The 20,425-nt window shown below is 48.2% G+C and overlaps 1 protein-coding gene across 1 annotated transcript in view; it reads right to left on the bottom strand.

Moving 5' to 3' along the window:
- Positions 1-20,425, bottom strand: part of Cep250 (centrosomal protein 250) — a 47,788-nt gene that overhangs the window by 13,059 nt on the left and 14,304 nt on the right. The window contains exons 10-26 of the mRNA XM_059261736.1: positions 19,907-20,065; positions 19,288-19,466; positions 18,356-18,538; positions 16,598-16,742; positions 15,473-15,619; positions 14,490-14,720; positions 12,754-12,947; positions 12,421-12,548; positions 12,062-12,231; positions 10,302-10,469; positions 9,780-9,914; positions 7,749-7,871; positions 5,560-5,693; positions 3,835-3,973; positions 2,841-3,183; positions 1,808-1,929; positions 297-417 (exon numbers count right to left, since the gene is read on the bottom strand). Of these exons, the coding sequence (XP_059117719.1) occupies positions 297-417; positions 1,808-1,929; positions 2,841-3,183; positions 3,835-3,973; positions 5,560-5,693; positions 7,749-7,871; positions 9,780-9,914; positions 10,302-10,469; positions 12,062-12,231; positions 12,421-12,548; positions 12,754-12,947; positions 14,490-14,720; positions 15,473-15,619; positions 16,598-16,742; positions 18,356-18,538; positions 19,288-19,466; positions 19,907-20,065 (2,821 nt within the window). The remainder of the gene's footprint in view (positions 1-296; positions 418-1,807; positions 1,930-2,840; positions 3,184-3,834; positions 3,974-5,559; positions 5,694-7,748; positions 7,872-9,779; positions 9,915-10,301; positions 10,470-12,061; positions 12,232-12,420; positions 12,549-12,753; positions 12,948-14,489; positions 14,721-15,472; positions 15,620-16,597; positions 16,743-18,355; positions 18,539-19,287; positions 19,467-19,906; positions 20,066-20,425) is intronic.

Here is a 20,425-nt window from a genome sequence, read left to right as displayed (position 1 = left end):
AAATTGCCCTCTGACCTCTATGTACACACACACACAAAGTAAATGCAATTTTAACAACTGAAAAGCAAAAACAAAAACAACTCCCTGCAGAGACTAACAGCAGCCCAGGCAACAACTTCTATCAGTTTCCAAACTGGTTCCTCCTAACTCCTCCTTCCAGGATGGCCCACAAAAGCCAAGCAAAGTGAACAAGAGTTAAAGAGGCTCATCCGCCCTCACAGGTGTCTTAGCTGGTCTCCCCGTTCCTGTCCCCACCTGCTCTTGCCTCCTCCCAGCCTGCTGCCCTGGCATCTCACCTTCCTGGCTCTGGGAGAGCTGTCTCTCCAAGTCCTGCATCTCCGAGAGGACCTGGCTCTTCTGGGCCTCGGTATCAGTCAGCTGCTGGGTCAGCCTCTGGATCTGGTCCCTTAGGTCATCCTGGGAAAGGAAAGGGGTCCAGCTCATTCTCTCTGGAGCCCAAACTCTGCCCACACTCCGCAGGCCCTGCCATCATGACCCTACTCTCTAAACCAGTTCTCAATCTTCCTAACGCTGTGACCCTTGAATATAGTTCCTCATGCTGTGGTGACCCCCAACCATAAAATTATTTTTGTTGCTACTTCATAACTGTAATTTTGCTACTGTTATGAATTGTAAATGTCTGTGAAAAGGTCATTTGACAACCAAAGGGTTGTGACCCACAGCTGAGAACCACTGCTCTAAACTCTTATGTATTTAGTTCCCTGCAGGGAGGGGGAACCTGAGGGACACCCTCTGGCCTATGTTTTTGTTGTTATTTCATACAGTCTCATGCAGCCCAGGCTGATCTTAGTGGCTACAAAATGTAGGCTAGTCTTGAACTCCTGCTCATCATCCTGCCTCCACCTCCCAAGTGCTGGGATTACAGACATTTGAGGCCCCACACCTGGTATCTGCCCAAATCCTTTATATATAAAATAAATCTTTTATTTTTATTTCTTTGAGGGGTGGAAGACAAGGACTCAATATACAACTCAGGCTAGTCTCAAATTCTCAATCCTCCTGCCTCAGCCTCCTGAGTGCTGGGACCACAGGCATGTGCCACTGCACCTGGATTATTTCTTTAGGAATAATGGCTCAGTGTCCTATTCCAGGCCACACTCCTTCTCTCCCAAGAGCCTCCCTCCTTCAGAGTTCAGAAGAGCCACCTCTTCCCCACGACGTTCCCTCCCAGTCCCAACAGTACTCCAGCTGTGTCGGAGGCGGCCCTCCCTGGGGCTCCACCCTGGAGGGCTTCTGACGGCAGGCTGGGTCTTGATGTCTTTGTATCACCAGCTCTGAGTGGCTGGCGCACAGGCAGCTCTCAACACTGACGAGCAGGTGCACAGTGCGGTGGAGTTAGCTCAGTCTTAAGCCTAGGATGTTCTTGTAAACAGTGACTTCAAATTTCAATGCTCCCCAGCTTACCTGACTTCTCTCAGAGGATTTGGCACTAAGACTCAATTCTTGGATGAGAAATGGTATTAAACAAAACCCACGTGTTGTGTTGAAGGATTTACAGTTCACAGGGCTCCTTCAAGACCCCTGCTCCAGCAGTGGGGGTGTGCAGTGGTGTGTGACGGCAGGGCGGCAGGGGAAGGAGAAGCATTATCTGCCCTGCTTTTCGAGTGAGCACAAGGCTCAGGGACTCCAAATGCTTCAGTCATGTTTGCAGGGCAGCAAGCGCACAGGAGGAATGGCAGGGCAGAGCTCAGGAAGAGGATCCTCTGACCCTTCCTCCTCCAGGTTACAAGTCTGTTTGAGCGGCTCGGGAACTCAAGAGGAGGAAGGAGGAGGGCAGAGAACATACCCGGGCCTGCTGAGCCTTCCACAGGTCTTGATGAAGCTTCTGGAGAGCCAATGCTACAGCCTCAGCTGACAGCACGGTCAGGAGGGGCCCTTTCTTAAAGAGTCTCCTAGCTCCATTCTGATCTGAAGAAAAGAGGAAAATTCTTCTCACCTGGCTGCCACAATAAGAAGCAGTCATCTCTCCCCAGACAGGGCCTTGGCCTTCCCGCTGCCTCCCTCTCTCTGAAGAATCGTTCTCAGTGGTTCATTCGTACACCTTCCATTAGAGCAGTGGTTCTCAACCTTCCTAAGGCTGTGGCCCTTTAATACAGTTCCTCATCTTGTGGTAACCCCAACCATACAATTATTTCATTGCTAGTTCATAACTGCAATTTAGGTACTGTTATGAATTATGATGTGAATATCTGATATGCAGGATATCTGATACTCGACTCCAGTGAAAAGGTCATTCAACCGCCAAAGAGTTCGCCACAGCTTGAGAACTGCTGCATTACATAATGCTGGCTGTTGGCTGCTACGCTTTCAAGTGCAAGTCGTAAAATTTTTTTTCTTTTTCTTTTCTTTTTTTTTTTTTTTTTTGAAGATAGGATATCTGAAGACCAGGCTGGCCTGGAATTTACTATGTACTTGAGGATGACTCTGCACTCTTAATCCTCCTGTCCCAACCCCCACCCCAAGCAGGTACCATCATGCCCAGCAACTCACTATGTAGCTCAGGCTGGAGGAACTTAATTCCTACAGTGCCCTGAGTGCTAGGGTTATAGGCATGCACCCCACATTTGGCCTAGCTTTTATGTCTACAATCCCAGAAAAATTCTAAGACAGGACTTTTAACACTTCCATTTTATAGTCAAGAAAAACCATGTTCAGAGAAGTTAGGTGGCTAGCCTGAACCACTATCTGTTCAGGCTACCTGGGATCAGCTGCAGCATCCATGGTCTTAACCTTGATGCTATTTTACAAGAGGAACTACATTCCCTTCCCTTCTCCCGGGCTTTGGCCCACAAGACTTAGCTCTCATCTGGCTTCCTCACCTGGCTCAGGGCCCCACAGGGAAGGAGCAGAATCGCCCCCGCCCCTCATCTCAGGCCGGCTCTCACACACAGACCCCAGGGCCTGCTGCAGGACAGAGCAGAGGCTAGCCAGCTGTGCCTGGGCCTGGTTCTCTGGCTGCTGTTCTGCAGCCAGTGCCTCCAGCTGGCTCTCAGTGCTGCGCAGCTGCAGCTGAAGTTGGGTTGCCTTGGCCTCCTGGGTCCACAAAGAAGCTCGCAGCTGCTGCTCTGTGATCCGTGAGGCCTCCAGCTCCTCCAGCAGCTGCGCTTCCCGGGCTACAAAGCCAGCCTCCTTTTCCTTCACCTCCTGCCTCAGTAGTTCCACCTGCCAGGAGGAAGGAGACTCCCTGAGCAAGTGGCACCCTCTCCTCAATCCTCCCGCTCCTGACCCAGAGAGCAGGTAGCAGGGCCCTGAAATGAGTAGTTCTGACAACTGGAGGTGACCAACACCCGACACAAGGGCCCAGGCTACGCTACAGGCCCTGGCCTTGTTCCCAGGCAGACAGGTAGGCCAGCTCCTGCTGCGGTTAGAACTCTGCCCTGAAACCTCGACATGGAGCTAGTCTGACTGCATGAAGACTAGCAGGAAGGCCCAAGCCCTTCTCTCTCCTTCCCAACTCCATCTTTCCTCCAGGCTCAGGTCCAGGTCTCAGTGAGCAAGCTGAGTATGGAAGTCCTTGCAGGTCAGGTATTTGTTGATGCCCTCCAAGTTCCCCTGCTGCGTTTTGCCAGCCAGGTAAAACACATTTGCAAGAGCTTCTACATGAATCAGGCCCACAGGGGCACTCTGAACACTCTGTTCAGGATGTCAGGCTCCTCACAGGGGACATAGCTCATCTCTGGGTCAGGTTCCCACTTGGCCTGTCCAGCCCTGCTTTTCCCCTACTGTTTCTGTCCTGTCTTAGGACAGAAACAATCCACCCAGGCCATCTAAGAGCATCCTCACCAGAAAGCCAGGCTCAGGCATAGTGGGTACCTGCAGACTGAGCTCTCGCTGCCCCTCCTGGGCCTCCTGTATGTCCTGGCGCAGGGAATTCAGCTCCTGCTGTCGGACAGAGTCAGCTTCTTGCAGAACAAGGAGTCTTCCTTCCTTTTCCATTAGCGACAGTGCCAGGCTGAAACAGAGGGTTGAGAGGTGGGTCATTCCCTCAGGGGCGAGGGCATGCTTTATCGACTGTTTTGTTAGCACTGCTTGTTAAAACAAACAGTAATGGTGACTAGAGCCATTAAAAACTACACCAGTAAGGACTCCTAGGAACTTCATACATATGAGGACTCATTGCAGCCCAAATTTATTCTTCTCTGATAAAGTCCACACATACGTATGCACATATTTCAAATTCACTATATCCAAACTTGCCATCCCTCTGAGCCCCCAATTCCCCACTCATCCTCTCTCACTCTGTCCCCTGGCTCTGTGAGTGACCTTTCATCTATGGTGTCACAGCATGGAAGCCATGAGCATTTCAGTCCCCTTCATCCTACCCACATCCAATCTCTAACTCTACGACTGTCTTAAGCTCCTCTCTTCTTCCTTTCCCTACTCCTTACCATGGCGCAGTTGCTCTCATTTGGATACCTACACCAGCCTCCTGACTTGTCTTTAGGACTCAGTTGTCATCATCAGAAAGATCCATCCCTTCTCAGACCCCTAGGAGTGTATGCTGCTCCCCATTGTGAATGGGCTCATGCCATCCATGTTTCAGGCCATTACTATCCCTTCTAACACCAGCAATCTGATTATGTCGATTTCCTTACTTGAAATCCTTACAGTTTCCTGCTGAATGTAACCCACAAGCTCCTTGCTATGGACTTCAGTAAACACGAGCTATACCACCGTCTGGCGTCACCAAACACAGCATGCTTTCATTTGTCTCAGGGCTTCTCCTCTGACTGAACAGAACTCTCTTCGCTTGCACGGGTGGCCCCGTTTCATCTTTCAGCCTTCTGTTTTTTTATTTATTTACTGTGTGTGTAGAGGGGCATGTGGAGGTCAAAGGACAACCTTCAGGAGTGGATGGGTCCTCTCCTTCCATCATGTGGCTCCTGAAGATTGACTTCCAGGTTGGCAGGCTTGGGAGCAAGCATGTTTACCAGCTGAATCATCTCACCAGCCCTAGTATTCAGTTTATTTATTTTTAATCTTTTTGTTGTTGTTTTTGTATTTTTTTTTTTAAGATAGGGTTTCTCTCTATAGCCCTGGCTGTCCTGGAACTCACTTTGTAGACCTGGCCAGCCTCAGAGATCCACCTGCCTCTGCATCCAGAGTGCTGGGATTAAAGGCATGCTCCACCATATCTGGCTTAGCATTCAGTTTAAACATAACTTCTTGGGAAAGATTTTCCCTATATCTTTCTAAAGCAGTTCTCTCTCTCTCTCAGCACCTTGTCTCTTTCCTCCACTCCATATGTAACAATCTGTAACAATTTGTTTAAAAAATTATTGATTAAAATTTTCCCTACAGAATGTAATTCTATTGAGGCAGGGACCATATTGTCATAAGACAATGGTACATAAATGGTCTTCTCTAAATACTTACTAAATGAAACAAGTATAAGATCTGAAGTAGAGGCCAAGTCCACTTTAGATGGCTACATGTGTACCCCAGAGTGAGACACGGTGAGGTAACCTTGCACAGAATAGTCAATGCCACTGTGACTACGCCTGGAAGACAAGCCACCCCTCTGGCTGTCTAGCTTACCTGGCTTTCTCTTTCTCCAGTTCCTTCTGAATCCGGCTACATTCCTGAGCCTCTTTCACTTTCTCCTGAATCTCTAGTTTCACCAGCCTGTGGGAGTCACCCTGGGTTACCAGCTGCGACTTCAAGTCCTCCACCTGGAAGGTTAAGAGCGTGAGGCTGAGACGACAAAGCCCACAAGCCAAGTGGGATCGTGCTTCTAGTCTAGGCCGTAAGGCTCCTGGAAGCCATACTCGTCAGTGGCCCGTCTCCACAGTTGTGGAGGTCTCACTAGTCCTTACACTAGTTTGTTTTCTTCTTCACACTTAGTGTGTATGTTCACACTCAAACACACACCACGACATGTTTGTGCAGGTCAGCAGACAATTTGTAGAAGATGGTTCCGAACTATCAAAGTGCACACCACACACACACACACACACACACACACACACACACACACACCATTCTTTTTCTTTTTTCTTTCTTTCTTTCTTTTTTTTTTTTTAAGACAGAGTTTCTCTTTATAGTCTGGCTTTCCTGGCACTTGCTCTGTCCTCAAACTCAGAGATCTGCCTGCCTCTGCCTTCTGAGTGCTGGGATCAAAGGTGTGTACCACCAACACCCAGCTTCATACCCTGTTCTTTAGTTTTCTGAGACAAGTTTTTTCTATATAACAGTCCTGGCTGTAGACCAGGCTGGCCTCAAACTCATGGAGATCTGCCTGCCTCTGCCTCCCAAGTGCTAGGATTAAAGGTGTGTGCCACCACTGCCTGGCTACCATACCCTGTTCTTAATCACTCCCTTCTCCCAAACTCTTCAGTCTGTTTGTCTCCATAGCCTTATAAATGCTACATAAACGCAGACCAAATAAAAATCTTTGTTGAATACAACTATACCAAAAGGCAAAGTGATGGGCAAGACCACAGTGACCATACACGGACACACACATTTTTTTTTTTTTTTTTAAAATAAAAACTCAGAACATCCCCTGCTCTCGGACTATGAGAAGGAAAAGTCATGTGGTAGATACAGACATAAGATTTAGTGAGGACAGGAAAGATGACCGACACTGGCTTGCCTGAGAAGTCAGTTTATGGTCACTCCAGACAAAGGGATAACAGTAGTGCCAGCATCCTGTAACATCTCCACTGGATATCCAAGTTTACAGACGTTTATATAAACCGCATAGTGGTCTCTTTGTTCTGTACATATGGTGTAAGTGTATGTTTGTGTGTGTGCATGTGAGTGCAAATGTGTGTGTATGGAGGTCAGAGGTTAATGTTTGTCTTTATCATTCTCCACCTTTTTTTACTGAGGCAGGGTCTCTCTCTTCCTAAACCTGATGTTTACTTTCAGCAAGACTAGCTGACAGGTGAGTTCCAGGGATCCTGTCTCCGCCCCAGTATTATCAGCACATGCCACCACACCCAGCTTTTCATGTGAGGGCTGAGAATCTGATCCTTATGCACGTGCTGCGGATACTTTATCAACTGAGCCATCTCCCTAGCCTGTTCTTGTTTTACACACAGAATCCCACTATGCAGCTCAGATTGACTTCAAACTCAACAATCCTCCTGTCTCAACCTCTTAAGTGCTGGGATTAAACTATATAGTATGTGACTATAACCTATTCACATTCTCTTATACATTTTTTTTATTTATTTATTTTTTTTTTTGGTTTTTCGAGACAGGGTTTCTCTGTGTAGCTTTGAGCCTTTCCTGGAACTCACTTGGTAGCTCAAGCTAGCCTCGAACTCACAGAGATCCGCCTGGCTCTGCCTCCCGAGTGCTGGGATTAAAGGCGTGAGCCACCACCGCCCGGCCTCTTATACATTTTAAATCATCTCCATATGACTTATCATATTGAATACAATGTAAACAGTACCTAATACAACCTAAAAACTATGTAAGCAGTTCTTATATATTATTTAGAGAATAAGAAAAGGTCTGTACATTTACAGTACAATGTCCTCCCAATATTTTCAGTTAGCTGTTGGCAGAACCTGTGGATAAGGAGGGTTAATAACACAACCCCAGAACTCTGAGAGGCACATGCTCAGCTCTGAACACCCTTCAACTCCACAGTTATTTCTGTAGCTGTCCCTGTCCTCCCAAGCTCAAGCAGCAGGACTGGGGACCCTTGTCTGCAGAAGGGAGTGGGAGGGGTCGGTTGTGCTGGGAAGGGCTGTAGGGCAGGTAAAGGGACAGACCTGCTTCTGCAGATCTACCCTGTCCTTCTGGGAGGCAGCAAGCTCCTCCCTGTGCTGCTGGGCTGCCACCTTCAGCTCCTGCTGGGCTCCCCGAAGCTGGTTCTGCAGCATGCCAGTAGTCTCCTACAGAAGAGAAAGGATGAGTGAGTGCAGACAAGCTTCCATGGGGGCTAGCTCCTGAAGTCTGTGTTGTATAAATACTGTGTTTTGTGTCTACTGAGCTGGCAAAGCTGAACCAGGAACTGGCAATGCATATCACTTCCTGCCCTATTCTTATAGCCTGTCCCTCCTCCTTCCACACTACTGCGTGGCTCAGCCAACCTTGTGGACAGGCCGAGAGTTTGTGACTGACTCTTACTCAGACCCGCTAAAGCCTCCTGAACACACCTCTAGTTCCACTTGATTGCATACACACACACACACACACACACACTTCTACTTGGTTAAGGACTGCATTAAAAGATATCCTAGGGCTGGAGAGATGGCTCAGTGGTTAAGAGCACTAGCTGTTCTTCCAGAGGTCCTGAGTTCAATTCCCAGCAACCACATGGTGGCTCAAAAACATCTGTAATGAGTCCTGGCACCCTCTGCTGGCCTGCAGGCATACATGCAGGCAGAACACTGTATATATAATAAATAAATCTTTAAAAAAAAAAGATATCCTAGCCAGGCATGGTGGCATATAATTTAATACCAGCACTAGGGAGGAAGAGGCAGGTGGGTGCTACATAATAGGGCCTCAAAAAGATATTCTAGGCTGGCATTGTAATTTAGTAGTTGAACATTTGCCTAACATGTACAAATCTCCAGGTTTGATCAACAGAACCACAAAAAGATGATAATAAAAGAATAAATATTTAAATATGTATATAGAAATATATAAAATGATGTATCACAGGGGTTGGAGCAATGATCAGCGGTTCAGAGCACTTGGCTCTTACAGAATACCCAGGTTCAATTCTCAACACCTACATGGTGGCTCATAACTGTCTGTGACTCCCGTTCTAGGGGATCTGACATCCTCTTCTGGCCTCTGCAGGCACCAGGCATGCACATGGCATATATACATACACACAGGCAAAACACTCATACACATAAAAATAAATATTTTAAAAAATCATGTGTTCCCCCTGCTCTTAAAATACCATTCACTAGTTTTCCATTGGCCTCAAAACAAAACCCAAGCTCCTACGATGACTAAAAAGGTCTCCTTTCATCCTCTCCCCCAAGTTCATCACACTAGAGCCATGCACTTCTTTTTGTCCTTGAATTTCCCAAGCCTCTCTCTGTCTGTTACAGGTCCCTATGACAGTGAAATCCTATGCATGTGTCCTTCAAAAACCACCCTCAGTGGGTAAAGGTGCTGCTGCCAAGTGCAATAACCTGAGGTCAATTCCAGGGTCCTACATGGTGGAAGAAAAGAACCAACTCCCGCAAGCTGAACTCCATATGCATGTCATGCCATGTGCATATGCATGTATATACACACACACACATACACACAGAATAAATAAATAAAACAATTAAAAACTGCCTCCTAGCATTCATGTGCTGTGGAATAATACTTCTGTACACTGTAAATATGTATTACTTATTTGTTAATAAAAAGCTGACTGGCTAGTAGCTAGACAGGAAGTATAGGCAGGACAGCCAGACACAGACGAGGCTAAGAACAAGAAGGGCGGAGTCAGGGAGTCATCAGCCAGCCACTGAGGAAGCAGGACATGTAGAAAATGAGATAACAAGCCATAAGCCAGGTGGCAAAGCATGGGTAAGAAATATGGGTTACTTTAAATGTAAGAGTTAGGTAGTAACAAGCCTGAGCTATTGGACGAGCATTTATAATTCATATTAAGCCTCTGTGTCAGTTATTTGGGAGCAGGTGGTTGGGACAGGACAACTCTGCCTACATTCATGAAGCTCTGAGGTTCAATCCTTAACAATACATAAAACTGGGTGTTGTGGTCCACACCTGTAATCCCTGCATTTAGGAGAAGGCAGAAGGATCAGACCCAGGAACACCCTCCATACCTGCTCCTGTAACTTCTGAATCTTCATGTCCTGCCTCAGCCTTTCCAGCTGCTGACTGGCATCTGCCAACTCCTTCTGGGTCTGCAACAGTGTCTCGAGGAGGGACACTCTCTCCTTCTCTGTTTCTAGTTGCATCTGTGGAAAGGCAGGAAGGGCTTCATGGCTCTGGATTATCATGTTCACCCAGGAGGCCATAAGCATATCACACCTGCTCCAAGTTCTTCCTCAAGGATGAAGGCTGACAGCAAAGGAAAGTCTAAGATCATTAACTTAGAACCAGGAAGTGCAAAGATTGCCACTGGTTTGCAAGCTGACAGGATGTGGTAAGTGCTGGCCCTCCCTCAGGAAGTATGACATATTGCCTCCTTGCCGCTAACTGCATATTAGCCCACTCCCGAGCAGCAAAGTGGTAGCTACACTGTCTTCAGGAAGCCCCGCTCGAGCCCTGCATTGGAATGGAGAAGTGGTAAAAAACTGGGGGACTCAAAAGATGGCGAGGTTCTGATACTCCAAGCTGCTTACTCGGTACAGGGTGCTGTCAGCCTCGGCCCGCTCCTCATCCCTCTGTGCACGGATGGCTTTAGCTTCTGTCTCTTGCTCTCTCAGCCTTGCTTCCAGCTCCGTTCTCTCCCTTTCTAGGGTCTCCAGGGTCTTATCCAGCTCCTGCTGAAGCAAGGAGCGCTCTTTCTCCTGACCATGTGAAGGAAACCACACTGTTAGAACCAGTGGATGAGCAGAAGAGGCAGGAGAGCTGGTTTGGAGTTTGAATCTCCCTGCTGCCTTACTGTGACTTGGGCACTGCTCTCGGCCTGGTGATCATTTCTGATGGGAGGCTTAACAATCCCTGCCATATCTATCTCACTAAAACTTGAGTCAAGTGAGATTTTTTTTTTTTTTTTTTTTTTTTTTTTTCCGAGACAGGGTTTCTCTGTGTAGCTTTGCGCCTTTCCTGGGACTCACTTGGTAGTCCAGGCTGGCCTCGAACTCACAGAGATCCGCCTGGCTCTGCCTCCCGAGTGCTGGGATTAAAGGCGTGCGCCACCACCGCCCGGCTTTTCAAGTGAGATTTTTTTTAAATTATATATAGGTCAGGCAGTGGTGGCCGGCCCACACCTTTAATCTCAGCACTCGGAAGGCAACATCAGGCGGATCTCTGTGAGTTTGAGGCCAGCCTGGTCTACAAAGTGAGTTCTAGGACAGCCAAGGGCTATTACACAGAGAAACCCATTAAAAAAAAAACAACCCTAAATAAATAAATAAAATAAAAAATTTAAAAAGATGTATAACCTGGGCATGGTGGTGCACGCCTTTAATCCCAGAAGTTGGGAGGCAGAAGCAGGTGGATCCTTAGGAGTTTGAGGCCAGCCTGGTCTATATAGTGAGTTCCAAGACAGCTTGGTCTACAAAAAGAGACCCTGTTTCAAAAACAAAACCAACCAACCAAACAAACAAAAAAACATGCAAATGTGCTTTCTAACCCCCATATAAGTTACACCTGTTATTTTTAAAGCCACATCATAGTTGAACTGAGTCAGCCAACCCTGCCTCCTGCTGACAACGGTCCTCTGCTCAGTTGGACAAACAGAAAGTCACTAGAAGACAGATTGGCATTAGCAATACAGAAAGTCCGTCCTACTGTGATGGAAGGAAACCAGATGTACAAAGAGCCCGTGTGGCATCCATGCAGGGCCCACTAGCAAGCACCATCACTTCTGGAAGTCTCTTTGTATTTTGAAAAAGGCTATCTCTTTGTAACACAAGTAGCCTTGAACTCACAAGCCTCCTGCTTCCTGAATGCTGGGATTATAATTGTGCTCTGCCATGGCTGCTCCCAGGGTCCACGCTTAAGTTTTTATACATACCAAGTAGCAAACACACACACACACACACACACACACACACAAGAGAGAGAGAGAGAGAGAGAGAGAGAGAGAGAGACAGACAGACAGACAGACAGACATCGAGAGCTTACAAATACAGTGTTCACACTACACCAAGAACTAGTCTTAGTATTTTTTCATATGCTACCTTATTTAATAGCTAGACGCTGTTCAAGTCTGAGGCCTACTAGGCCACAGCAAGGTACCCTGCCTCAGAAAACAGAGGCCAAAGTTGAGACAGAGACAGGCATTCTGGGATTGAGGATTATTAAACTGGATTTTATATCCTGGCGATCAAATTTCACCCTTCTAAGCAGCAAAAACTGGACCGGGGGAGCAGGTGGCAGACTCACTGAAGAGACTCACTGCCTCTCCTAGTCCCCAACCACATCCGCCACCTACCCACTTCTCTCGGAGCCTGTTCACCTCCTCCTCGTGGGCCACCTTCTGTCGCTCCAGAGCGGCTTGCCCGTCTTGCTCAACGTGGGCTAGCTGCCTGGCTACTGCATCCCGCTCCTGCTCTGCCCGGCTCCTCTCAGCATCCAGTTCCAGTTTCAGACACTTCACTTCCCCTAGATGCCAGACAAGGATATCTCTGAGCCTCTGCCCCATCCTTTTACCTAATAATAGTCTCCCTGCCCCCCACCCCACGAGCAACCTCCACTCAGAGGCCCTGAGTCTGGCTGAGGAAAGCTTCCCATTGCCCTCTTGGCTGTTAACATCATGTGAAATGCAGCATGCCCCCTCCTGCGGGCTCTCACCTTGAATTACTTCCTTGGCTTGAGTGACGGTTTGGATCTGGATCTCCAGCTGCCCCTTGGTGACCTCTATCACAGAATTTTGCTGTTGGGCCTCAAAGAGATTGCTCTCCAGCTGTTCCTTGGCTGACCTGAGATTTAGGAATCAGCAAGAGTTCTACCCCATCAAGCCCTTTACCCTTTCTTAAGAGGTACTGGGGAAATACAGGCTACACAGAGAAGTTATGGGGCAACTGCTTGTCTACAGCTCATTTAGAATTCTTACATGTAGAACAAGGAGTTTAGCTTAGCCTTGCAAAGCTCTCTGTGCTTGGTTGAGCTAAGTGTGGAGCCTACCTGAGCCCCAGGACTTGTTCAGCGAGGTCCTGTCGGTCCCGCTCCACAGCCTGCAGGCGCACCCCGAGAGCTGCCCTCTCCCGTACGAGGGCCTCCTTCTCCAGGACTGCTCTAGCAAGTGTTTCTTCCTGTCGCTCTGCATCCTGACGCAGCTGCTCCAGCTGAGCTGTAGCTGCTTCTTGCTGGTGATGTGCCTGAAGAAAAGGAACTAATGAGATACAGAGTGAGGCAGAATCCCAGGGCTGCTGTCAGCAAGCCAGGGGCCAAGGGGCTTCAGAGACTCTGGACCCAGCACTGAACACTGCTGACCCAGGAATAACTGGCATTTATTTATTTATTTCCTTGATCAATCGGGAGGCCCCAGGTCAGAAAGGATGTTCTCCTATGGGTGAGAGACTCTGCGCTTCGGAGAGCAGGACCCACATATACACCAAGAAAGTGACTAACGCCTGAGAAGGGACTCTAAGAATGGATTCTGTTCAAGTATTAGGGCAATGAGAGGTTTGGTAGGGAAAGCATGGATTACCCTTCATTGTGAGCTTAGTGCTTTAGAATCACCTAGGAGACACACCTCGGCGTGTATCTCTGAAGATGCTAGTGGAGGAGGAAAACCATCTGAATATGGACTGCACCATCCCATGGACTGGAGTCTCAGAATCAATTAAAAGGGCAATAGGAGAAGGCCCAGCAGAACACTTCATTCCCCTTTCTCTGCCTCCTGGTAGCTAAGATGCAGGCAAGCAGCTGCCACAAACCTGGCCACCACATAGACATCTGCTGCCATGTTTTCCCACTATGATGGGACATGTCCCCTCAAACTGTGAGTCAAAAAACAACCACAATACAGACAGACCGTCTCGAATACAAACAACAAACAAACAAACAGAAAGACAGACAGACATGGCCTTAGCTGGACATGGTATCTAATAATTGCTGTGAGATGGTCTGTATGTCAAGTGTGTTGCTGATTGGTCAATAAATAAATCACTGATTGGCCAGTGGCTAGGCAGGAAGTATAGGCGGGACAAAGAGAAGAATTCTGGGAAGTGGAAGGCTGAGTCAGAGACACTGCCAGCCGCCACAATGAGAAAGAGCATGTGAAGATGCCGGTGAGCCACGAGCTACGTGGCAAGGTATAGATTAATAGAAATGGATTAATTTAAGCTGTAAGAACTGGATAGCTAGAAGCCTGAGCCATTAGGCCAAACAGTTTAAACAATATAAGTCTCTATGTGTTTATCCGGTTGGGTCAAAGTGGCTGTGGGACTGGCGGGTGAGAGAGATTTGTCCTGACTGTGGGCCAGGCAGGAAAACTCTCGCTACAAATAATCTCAGCACTCAGGAGGCAGAGGCAGGTGGGACACTCAAGTTTGAGGTCTATATAGTGAATTCCGGCCAGCCAGGGCCACAGAGTTAAGACTTTGTCTCCAAAGACCAAAATAAAGAATTAAGTAAACAACATAGGCTGGCCTTTAAGGATATCAAACAAATAAGAATAGCATAAGAACTGTAGATGTTTGAACTAAGTGTGAACTAGCAGAGAATACAGGGAAAATCATGTAGGAGTGGGGCTGGGGGAGTCAGTGACAGACTTTGACAGAAATTTCCTTAAAGCAATGGGAAGACACCTCCCTCGCACTAAGTCACTCCGAAGTAAGACCTTGGCATTCTCTGACCGAGTCCTCTGCTTACAGGAGCGTGTATTACACCATGGCAGGAGGGGAGCTGTCTCTCACCTCACTTAGTTTCTCTTTAAGTTCTTCCTTTTCTTCTCGGACACTCTGCAGTTCTGCCTGGAGCTCAGCCCCTGTCTCCTCTGCCTTCTGCAGCTGAGCCTGCAGCTGAGTTCTCTTCTCCCACAGGGCTTCCCTGCGCCTTTCCGCCTCTTCCAGGTCCACCTGCAGAACACTTCTCAGGTGCTCGGCCGCCTCCACTCGGCCGCACACGGACTGGTTCTCCTGCTCCAACTACTGGCCAGAAAGAAGGGGCGCAAGGCATCAAGGCAATGGGGGGCTCCCTACGCTTCGGAGGGTGTGCCCGGAGCCCCCCTACAGCTGGACATGGGAGTGCTCTGAAGAGATGGGGAGCCCCATTCATTTGACCTGGTGTTTATATTCTAGACGGGCCTGATGCTGGGATAGAGATAAAACAGGCAAAATCTCGCCTTCAGAGAATTCAGAATAATACCAGGTGGTGGTGCAAGCCTGTGATCCCAGCACTTGGGAAGTCACAGCCTTGGAGCATGAAACACTGTCTCAAAAACAAAACAAACAAAACCCCCAGATAATGACATTTCTGGGTCTCAGGGGAACGGGAAGCAAGCAGTTTTCCCCACTAAAACGACAGGTTAAATTTTTAACCAACAGAGGTGATTTTGGGGGCAGTTGGGCCATTCAACAGATCTGCCTCACCCAGTAGGATTAAACACTTAGCCTTGCTTCCAGGAACATGGACCCTTCCCTAGTCCTGATAATTTATCCACAGCTCAAAGGTTCTGCTGGAGGTCCGGAGAAGTGGATCTACAGTGCGTAAGTCCAACCCTTTGCTCTCTGCACAGTAAATGTCCCTCTTGCTCACTTCAGCTACACTTGGGAGCTGACCCGCCTTTGCCCAGTCCACTGAGGACTCTCCCCCTACTCAGTCAGGCATCAGCTTTGTCCGCTAATGGCTAATCCTCAGATAAGGCCCAGCCCCTCCTGAGAATCAACTTTTCGCTCACCTGGAGGAGCTGCTGGTTCAGCCCAACTTTATCTAAAGCCAAAGCCTCGTTTAAGGCCCCAAGCTTGACAGCTGCAGCTCTAAGATCAGCTACCTCGGCCTTCAGGCTGTTCTCGGAGGCCGACAGCTCTGCAATGCACCGTTCTGCCTAACACCAAACGGGTTGGTTAGTTTCCGGCTCTGAGTTTTCATGGACAGTAAACCACACACACTCCCAATACCTGCTTTTTTTGTAAAATATCGTTTCATCTCTTGCTTTCCATTCTAAACAAGGTTTCCATTCATTCACTCATTCATTCATTCATTCATTCATTCATTCATTCATTCATGAGAAGGTACTCACAGAATAGAAACACAGAAAGAAGCTCAAACTATGGTTGTCCTGACAGTATAGAAACTATGAGCACAAATGAAAACTCAGAGAAGGCATCAGTTCAATTTGGGAGAGGAGAAAATGCTTGGGACAGTGGAACAGTGACAGGGAGATGGTTCTTGGGAGTCAAGACGAAAGAAAAGTGTGTATAGTGCATTAGTCACGAGGAAGAAGACCCGAGAATGCAGCTGATGCTTGTGGCGAGAGCAGAGAAGAGCAGTGGGTGAGCTTGGGAAGGGAATAGTTTGAAGCAGATGGCAAAGGGTGTTGAATGGGGCACTAGAGTTGAGAAGCCATTGAATTTTCTTTTAAAGACGTATATTTTTAAATCATGTGTATATACGTGTCTGTGTCTCTTTTCTTATGAATGAATACAAGTACAAATATGAGTGTCACACCCATGAAGTTCAGAAGAGGACGTCAGATTCTCCTAGAGTTACAGGCAGTTGTTAGCACCTGATGTGGGTGCTGGAAAGTTGAACTCGGGTCCTCTGCAAGAGCAGTGTGCATTCTTTCAACTGCTGAGCCACTTCCAGCCCCCATGGGGCGACTTGAAGAGACTAACAACCAGATTTATACTTTAGAAAACTCATTGAATCCCAATGTAGAGGGCATGTTGGGAGGGAGAGGAGCCAGAGCAGACTAGCGATTGAAGAGAAAGATAGGAAGATTTGAAGTCTGAAGGGTGAATAATGAGCCACCAAGCCCCTTTCCTGGGAATTCTGACAACTTCCAAGTGAGAAGGCCACATACCCTGGCCAAGGCTGCCGTCACTTCCACTTGCTCTTGCCTCAGTAACTCCCCTTCTAGGCGACTTGACTCCAGGGCTTCCCGAAGAGTGATCAGCTCACTTCGTGATTCTGACTGTTTGGCTTCCAGGCTCGCCAGCGTCTCCTGACTAAGAAGGGAAGGAGAGGGAGCTAGGGGAAGTGTTTGGGACAGGAATCTAATTTTTTCTATTTTAAAAATGTGGAATTAGTTACTAAAAACTAATAAGGAAAGCTCTCTAGGAGCAAGTGGAAAAAGCAAGGTGCATTAACGGTGTGTTAGTGTACTGCCTCTCATGAAAAACGTGAGAGAAGCAGAGACTCTGCATGAAGTGGACTGCACAGGTAAACACGGGCGACCTGAATGGTTTCCAATGAAAGGAAGGCCGGGAGCAAGCAAAGATGGCGACACTTCCCTGTGTGCGTCTTTCTAAATAGGTGGGTTTTCCCTGTTTGTTTGTTTATTGTGGCAGGGTCTTGCTCTGCAGCCCAAGCTGGCTTTGAACTCACAGCAATCTTCTTGCCTCAGCCTCCCAAGTGTTGAGATTACAGGTGTGAGCCAATATACCCCGGTATCTTTCAACAGCTTTGGCTTTTGACTTGTCTAACTATATTATCCAGTCAGAGAGATGACATTTTAAACACACATGTATGTGTGTGGATTGTCTGCTGTCCTCTCAGTGCAGGACATGGGCACGGCTCTACCCTTTGGCAGACCTTCAAGCTTCCTCAAACTTCCACTGTTTATTAGGCACAGAGGAGGGGACTATACCAAGGGAAGAGCTGCCGCCAGGGCTCTGCTGGCATTAACAAGTGAGTACCTGGCTAGACAGGACTACAGAGAGAGACCCCGTCTCAAACAAACAAACAAACGACTTGCATTTGTTTGTGTGGGGGAGGGAACCACAGTACACATGGAAGTCAGAGAACAGTCATGGGAGTCAGGGGATTGAACTCCCATTGGGCCATCCTGACAGCCCTATGCTAGGATTTTATGAAGTACTGCTCCATCTTTCCAGTAACTCTTCAAATAACATCTCCATTTTGCCAAGAGACTAACCCACTCTGGTGGCAAAGCCAGGATCTGCAGTAAGCCTCTGTCCTGCCCTACAGTTCCTTGCTGCAGCATTACCTGATGGAACTTACAGGTTAGCTTGGGGGCACTGACCCTGGGTTTCCCTTCCTGACCAGTCAATTTCCTATCACTTCCCAGTGGCCTTATCGTCTCACAGCCAGCTAACTCTGAACATGCCACAAAACTCCTACTTCCTTTTCTTTGCTATTCTGTCCCCTGGGTCCTTTTTCCTACAAGGCAAACTAGGTCAAGGCCCCACTCAAAGTCTACCCCTCCTCCATGGAGTTGCCCCTGGTTCTCAATAGTTAACTGTTGCTCATATGCTTCCAAAACACCAAGCCTGAGCTCTAGTGAAGCCATATTTCTTCTAGCTTCGTGTCCAGTTGTTTGCTTGTCTGACCTCTCATTCGATTTCAAGCTCCTTGAGATCATGGTCAGTACCTTACTCATTTTTGTAGCCCTCACAGTCCCACCCATGTCCCTGTAGGGACTCAACAGTGTCTAGATGAATCTTATGAACTCATCCTTCTACAAAGGAAGCAGCAGTAAGCTAATGTGAACCATTGCAGGCTTTAGGCATTCTACTTCCGAAGAGAGGAATGGGGTGGGGGAAGGTGTGGACCTGAAGGAAGGCCAGGCCCTGGTGAGAAGAGGCTTGGTCACACTTACAGACGCTCCCTCTCACGGACGGCCATGTGCAGCTCCTCCTGCTGCTCCTGCTTCTCCCCCTGAGCAGAGTCCCCCTGCAGCTGCAGCTCCATGTTCACTCTTCGCAGTCGCCATGCTTCCTGCTCCAGCACTTCCAGCTGCTGCTGCAGCTCTTCCCTGGCCTTCTGCAGCAGCTCTCGCTCCCTGAAACACAGATCAGAGATGAACAGACCCGGGGACCAGAGATCCTGGTGGAACAAGACCGTGTAGAGCAGAAGGCGAGAGAAGCTTGCTTCTTTTCAACATCTCATATATGTGTGTATATATACATGTATATATATAAAACTTTTTTCCAAGCAGAAAACCATTTATTATATGATCTTAAAGACCCCAACCCAAAGGATTTTCCCACAGGAAATAGAATAAAAACCAAAGCAGCCTTGAGCATCCATGGATCCCAGACAACAGGAAGAGTCAATCAAATACAGGACAGTGATGGGTAGGTGGCTAACTGAGGACTAAAACCAGACACTGGAGAACCGAGAATGTAGCTCAGTCATAAGAGTGCTTTCCTGGGTGCTGGAGAGATGGCTCAGTGGTTAAGAGCACTGACTGCTCTTCCAGAGGTCCTGAGTTCAATTCCCAGCAACCACATGGTGGCTCACAACCATCTGTAATGAGATCTGGTGCCCTCTTCTGGCCTGCAGGGATACATGCAGGCAGAACACTGTATACATAATAAATAAATCTTTAAAAAAAAAAATGTGTTTAAAAAAAAAAAGAGTGCTTTCCTAACAAGCCTAAGGTTCTGTTTGATTCCCAGCCCTACAAAACCATAAGTAAAACCAGATACAGAGCAAAACAAACTGTTGAAGGCTTTGCTGTCCTTTAAAAAACCAAAACCAAAACCAAACCAGACATGGAAGGTAAGGGCAAGCAGTCTGTTCACTCACTTGCTGAGAGAGTCCACCTCTCCCTGAAGGTCCACCGTCTGCCCGGCCAGAGCATCCCGCTCCCCAGTGAGCGTGTGCAGCCGTTCCCTCAGGGCTCTGCCCTCCTCCTCCCACTGATCGTGCCGCTTCTGCAGGAAGCTCATAGCCTCCTGGCAGCCCGAGAGCTGCTGCCTGAGGTCCTGTGGAAGGAAAGCCACAGAATGATGTGAGCCACAGAATGATGTGAAGAGCAAGGAGCCAAAGCCAACGGAACAGCTCCAAGGCAAGCTGAGAACAGAAACGTGGCCAACTGAGATGTCCAAGAATCAGGGGTTATTGGGTTCTGTAGCTCCAGAGTCTTGAGGCCATCTTCAGACGTAGTGGCGGAAGGGACAGTCAGGGCCGCTTGGAGTTGGGGAACATTTACACTCTCCCAGGACTCTGCTTAGCGGCACTCAAAGATATATATTGGTGTGGAGAATATACACACCTGTAAGCTATAAGCACCACTGGGCAAACAGAGAAATTAATGTGCAACTGGACACATTCTGACTGGCTAGCTGAAGGGGATACTCCAGCCTAGAGATGTGCCTGGGGGTACCCATCCCTGTGGCTGAGGAGCAGCTCCGGGGCTTCTCACCTGTACAGCCTGCTGTCTCCGAGTCAGCACTGACCGCACCAGAGTAAGAGCCTTGTCTGGGTCCTGGGGGTCAAACGGGGAGAAGCCACTACAGTCCAACTGCAATGAGCTCTCGCGATCTGAGCTCTGGGTCACAGTGTCCTCTTCTTCCACTGAGGCCTGAAATGCAACCCCGTGTCACCGAGAGACTTGCACTCAGAGCGGAGAACCTGAAGGGTTCCTTCACAGGTCCTACCCCTAGGGCAGGGACAGGGAAGGCAACCTGAGAGCAAGACAAGACTGGTCCCTTCAACTCTTCATGTTTGGTCACCCAAGTATAGTCAGCAATGAGGCTAGAATTCTCTCTGGGGCAGTAAGTGAGGGGAAAGGGGAAGAAAATGCCACTGCAATGACAAAGACGGATTTCAGCCTATGGCCTAAGAACCTCAGCAAGCAACACGATAGAGCGGCTGCCCGTACCCAGTGCCAGGACGTGATGCTTACTTATACTTCGGGGTCTCATCTTCATGCACACTGAGA

This window comes from Peromyscus eremicus, chromosome 4, assembly GCF_949786415.1.
Source record: "Peromyscus eremicus chromosome 4, PerEre_H2_v1, whole genome shotgun sequence".
NCBI classification, from domain to species: Eukaryota; Metazoa; Chordata; class Mammalia; order Rodentia; family Cricetidae; genus Peromyscus; species Peromyscus eremicus.
Note: the sequence above shows the minus strand (reverse complement) of the source record. Positions and strands in the feature narration are given on the sequence as shown.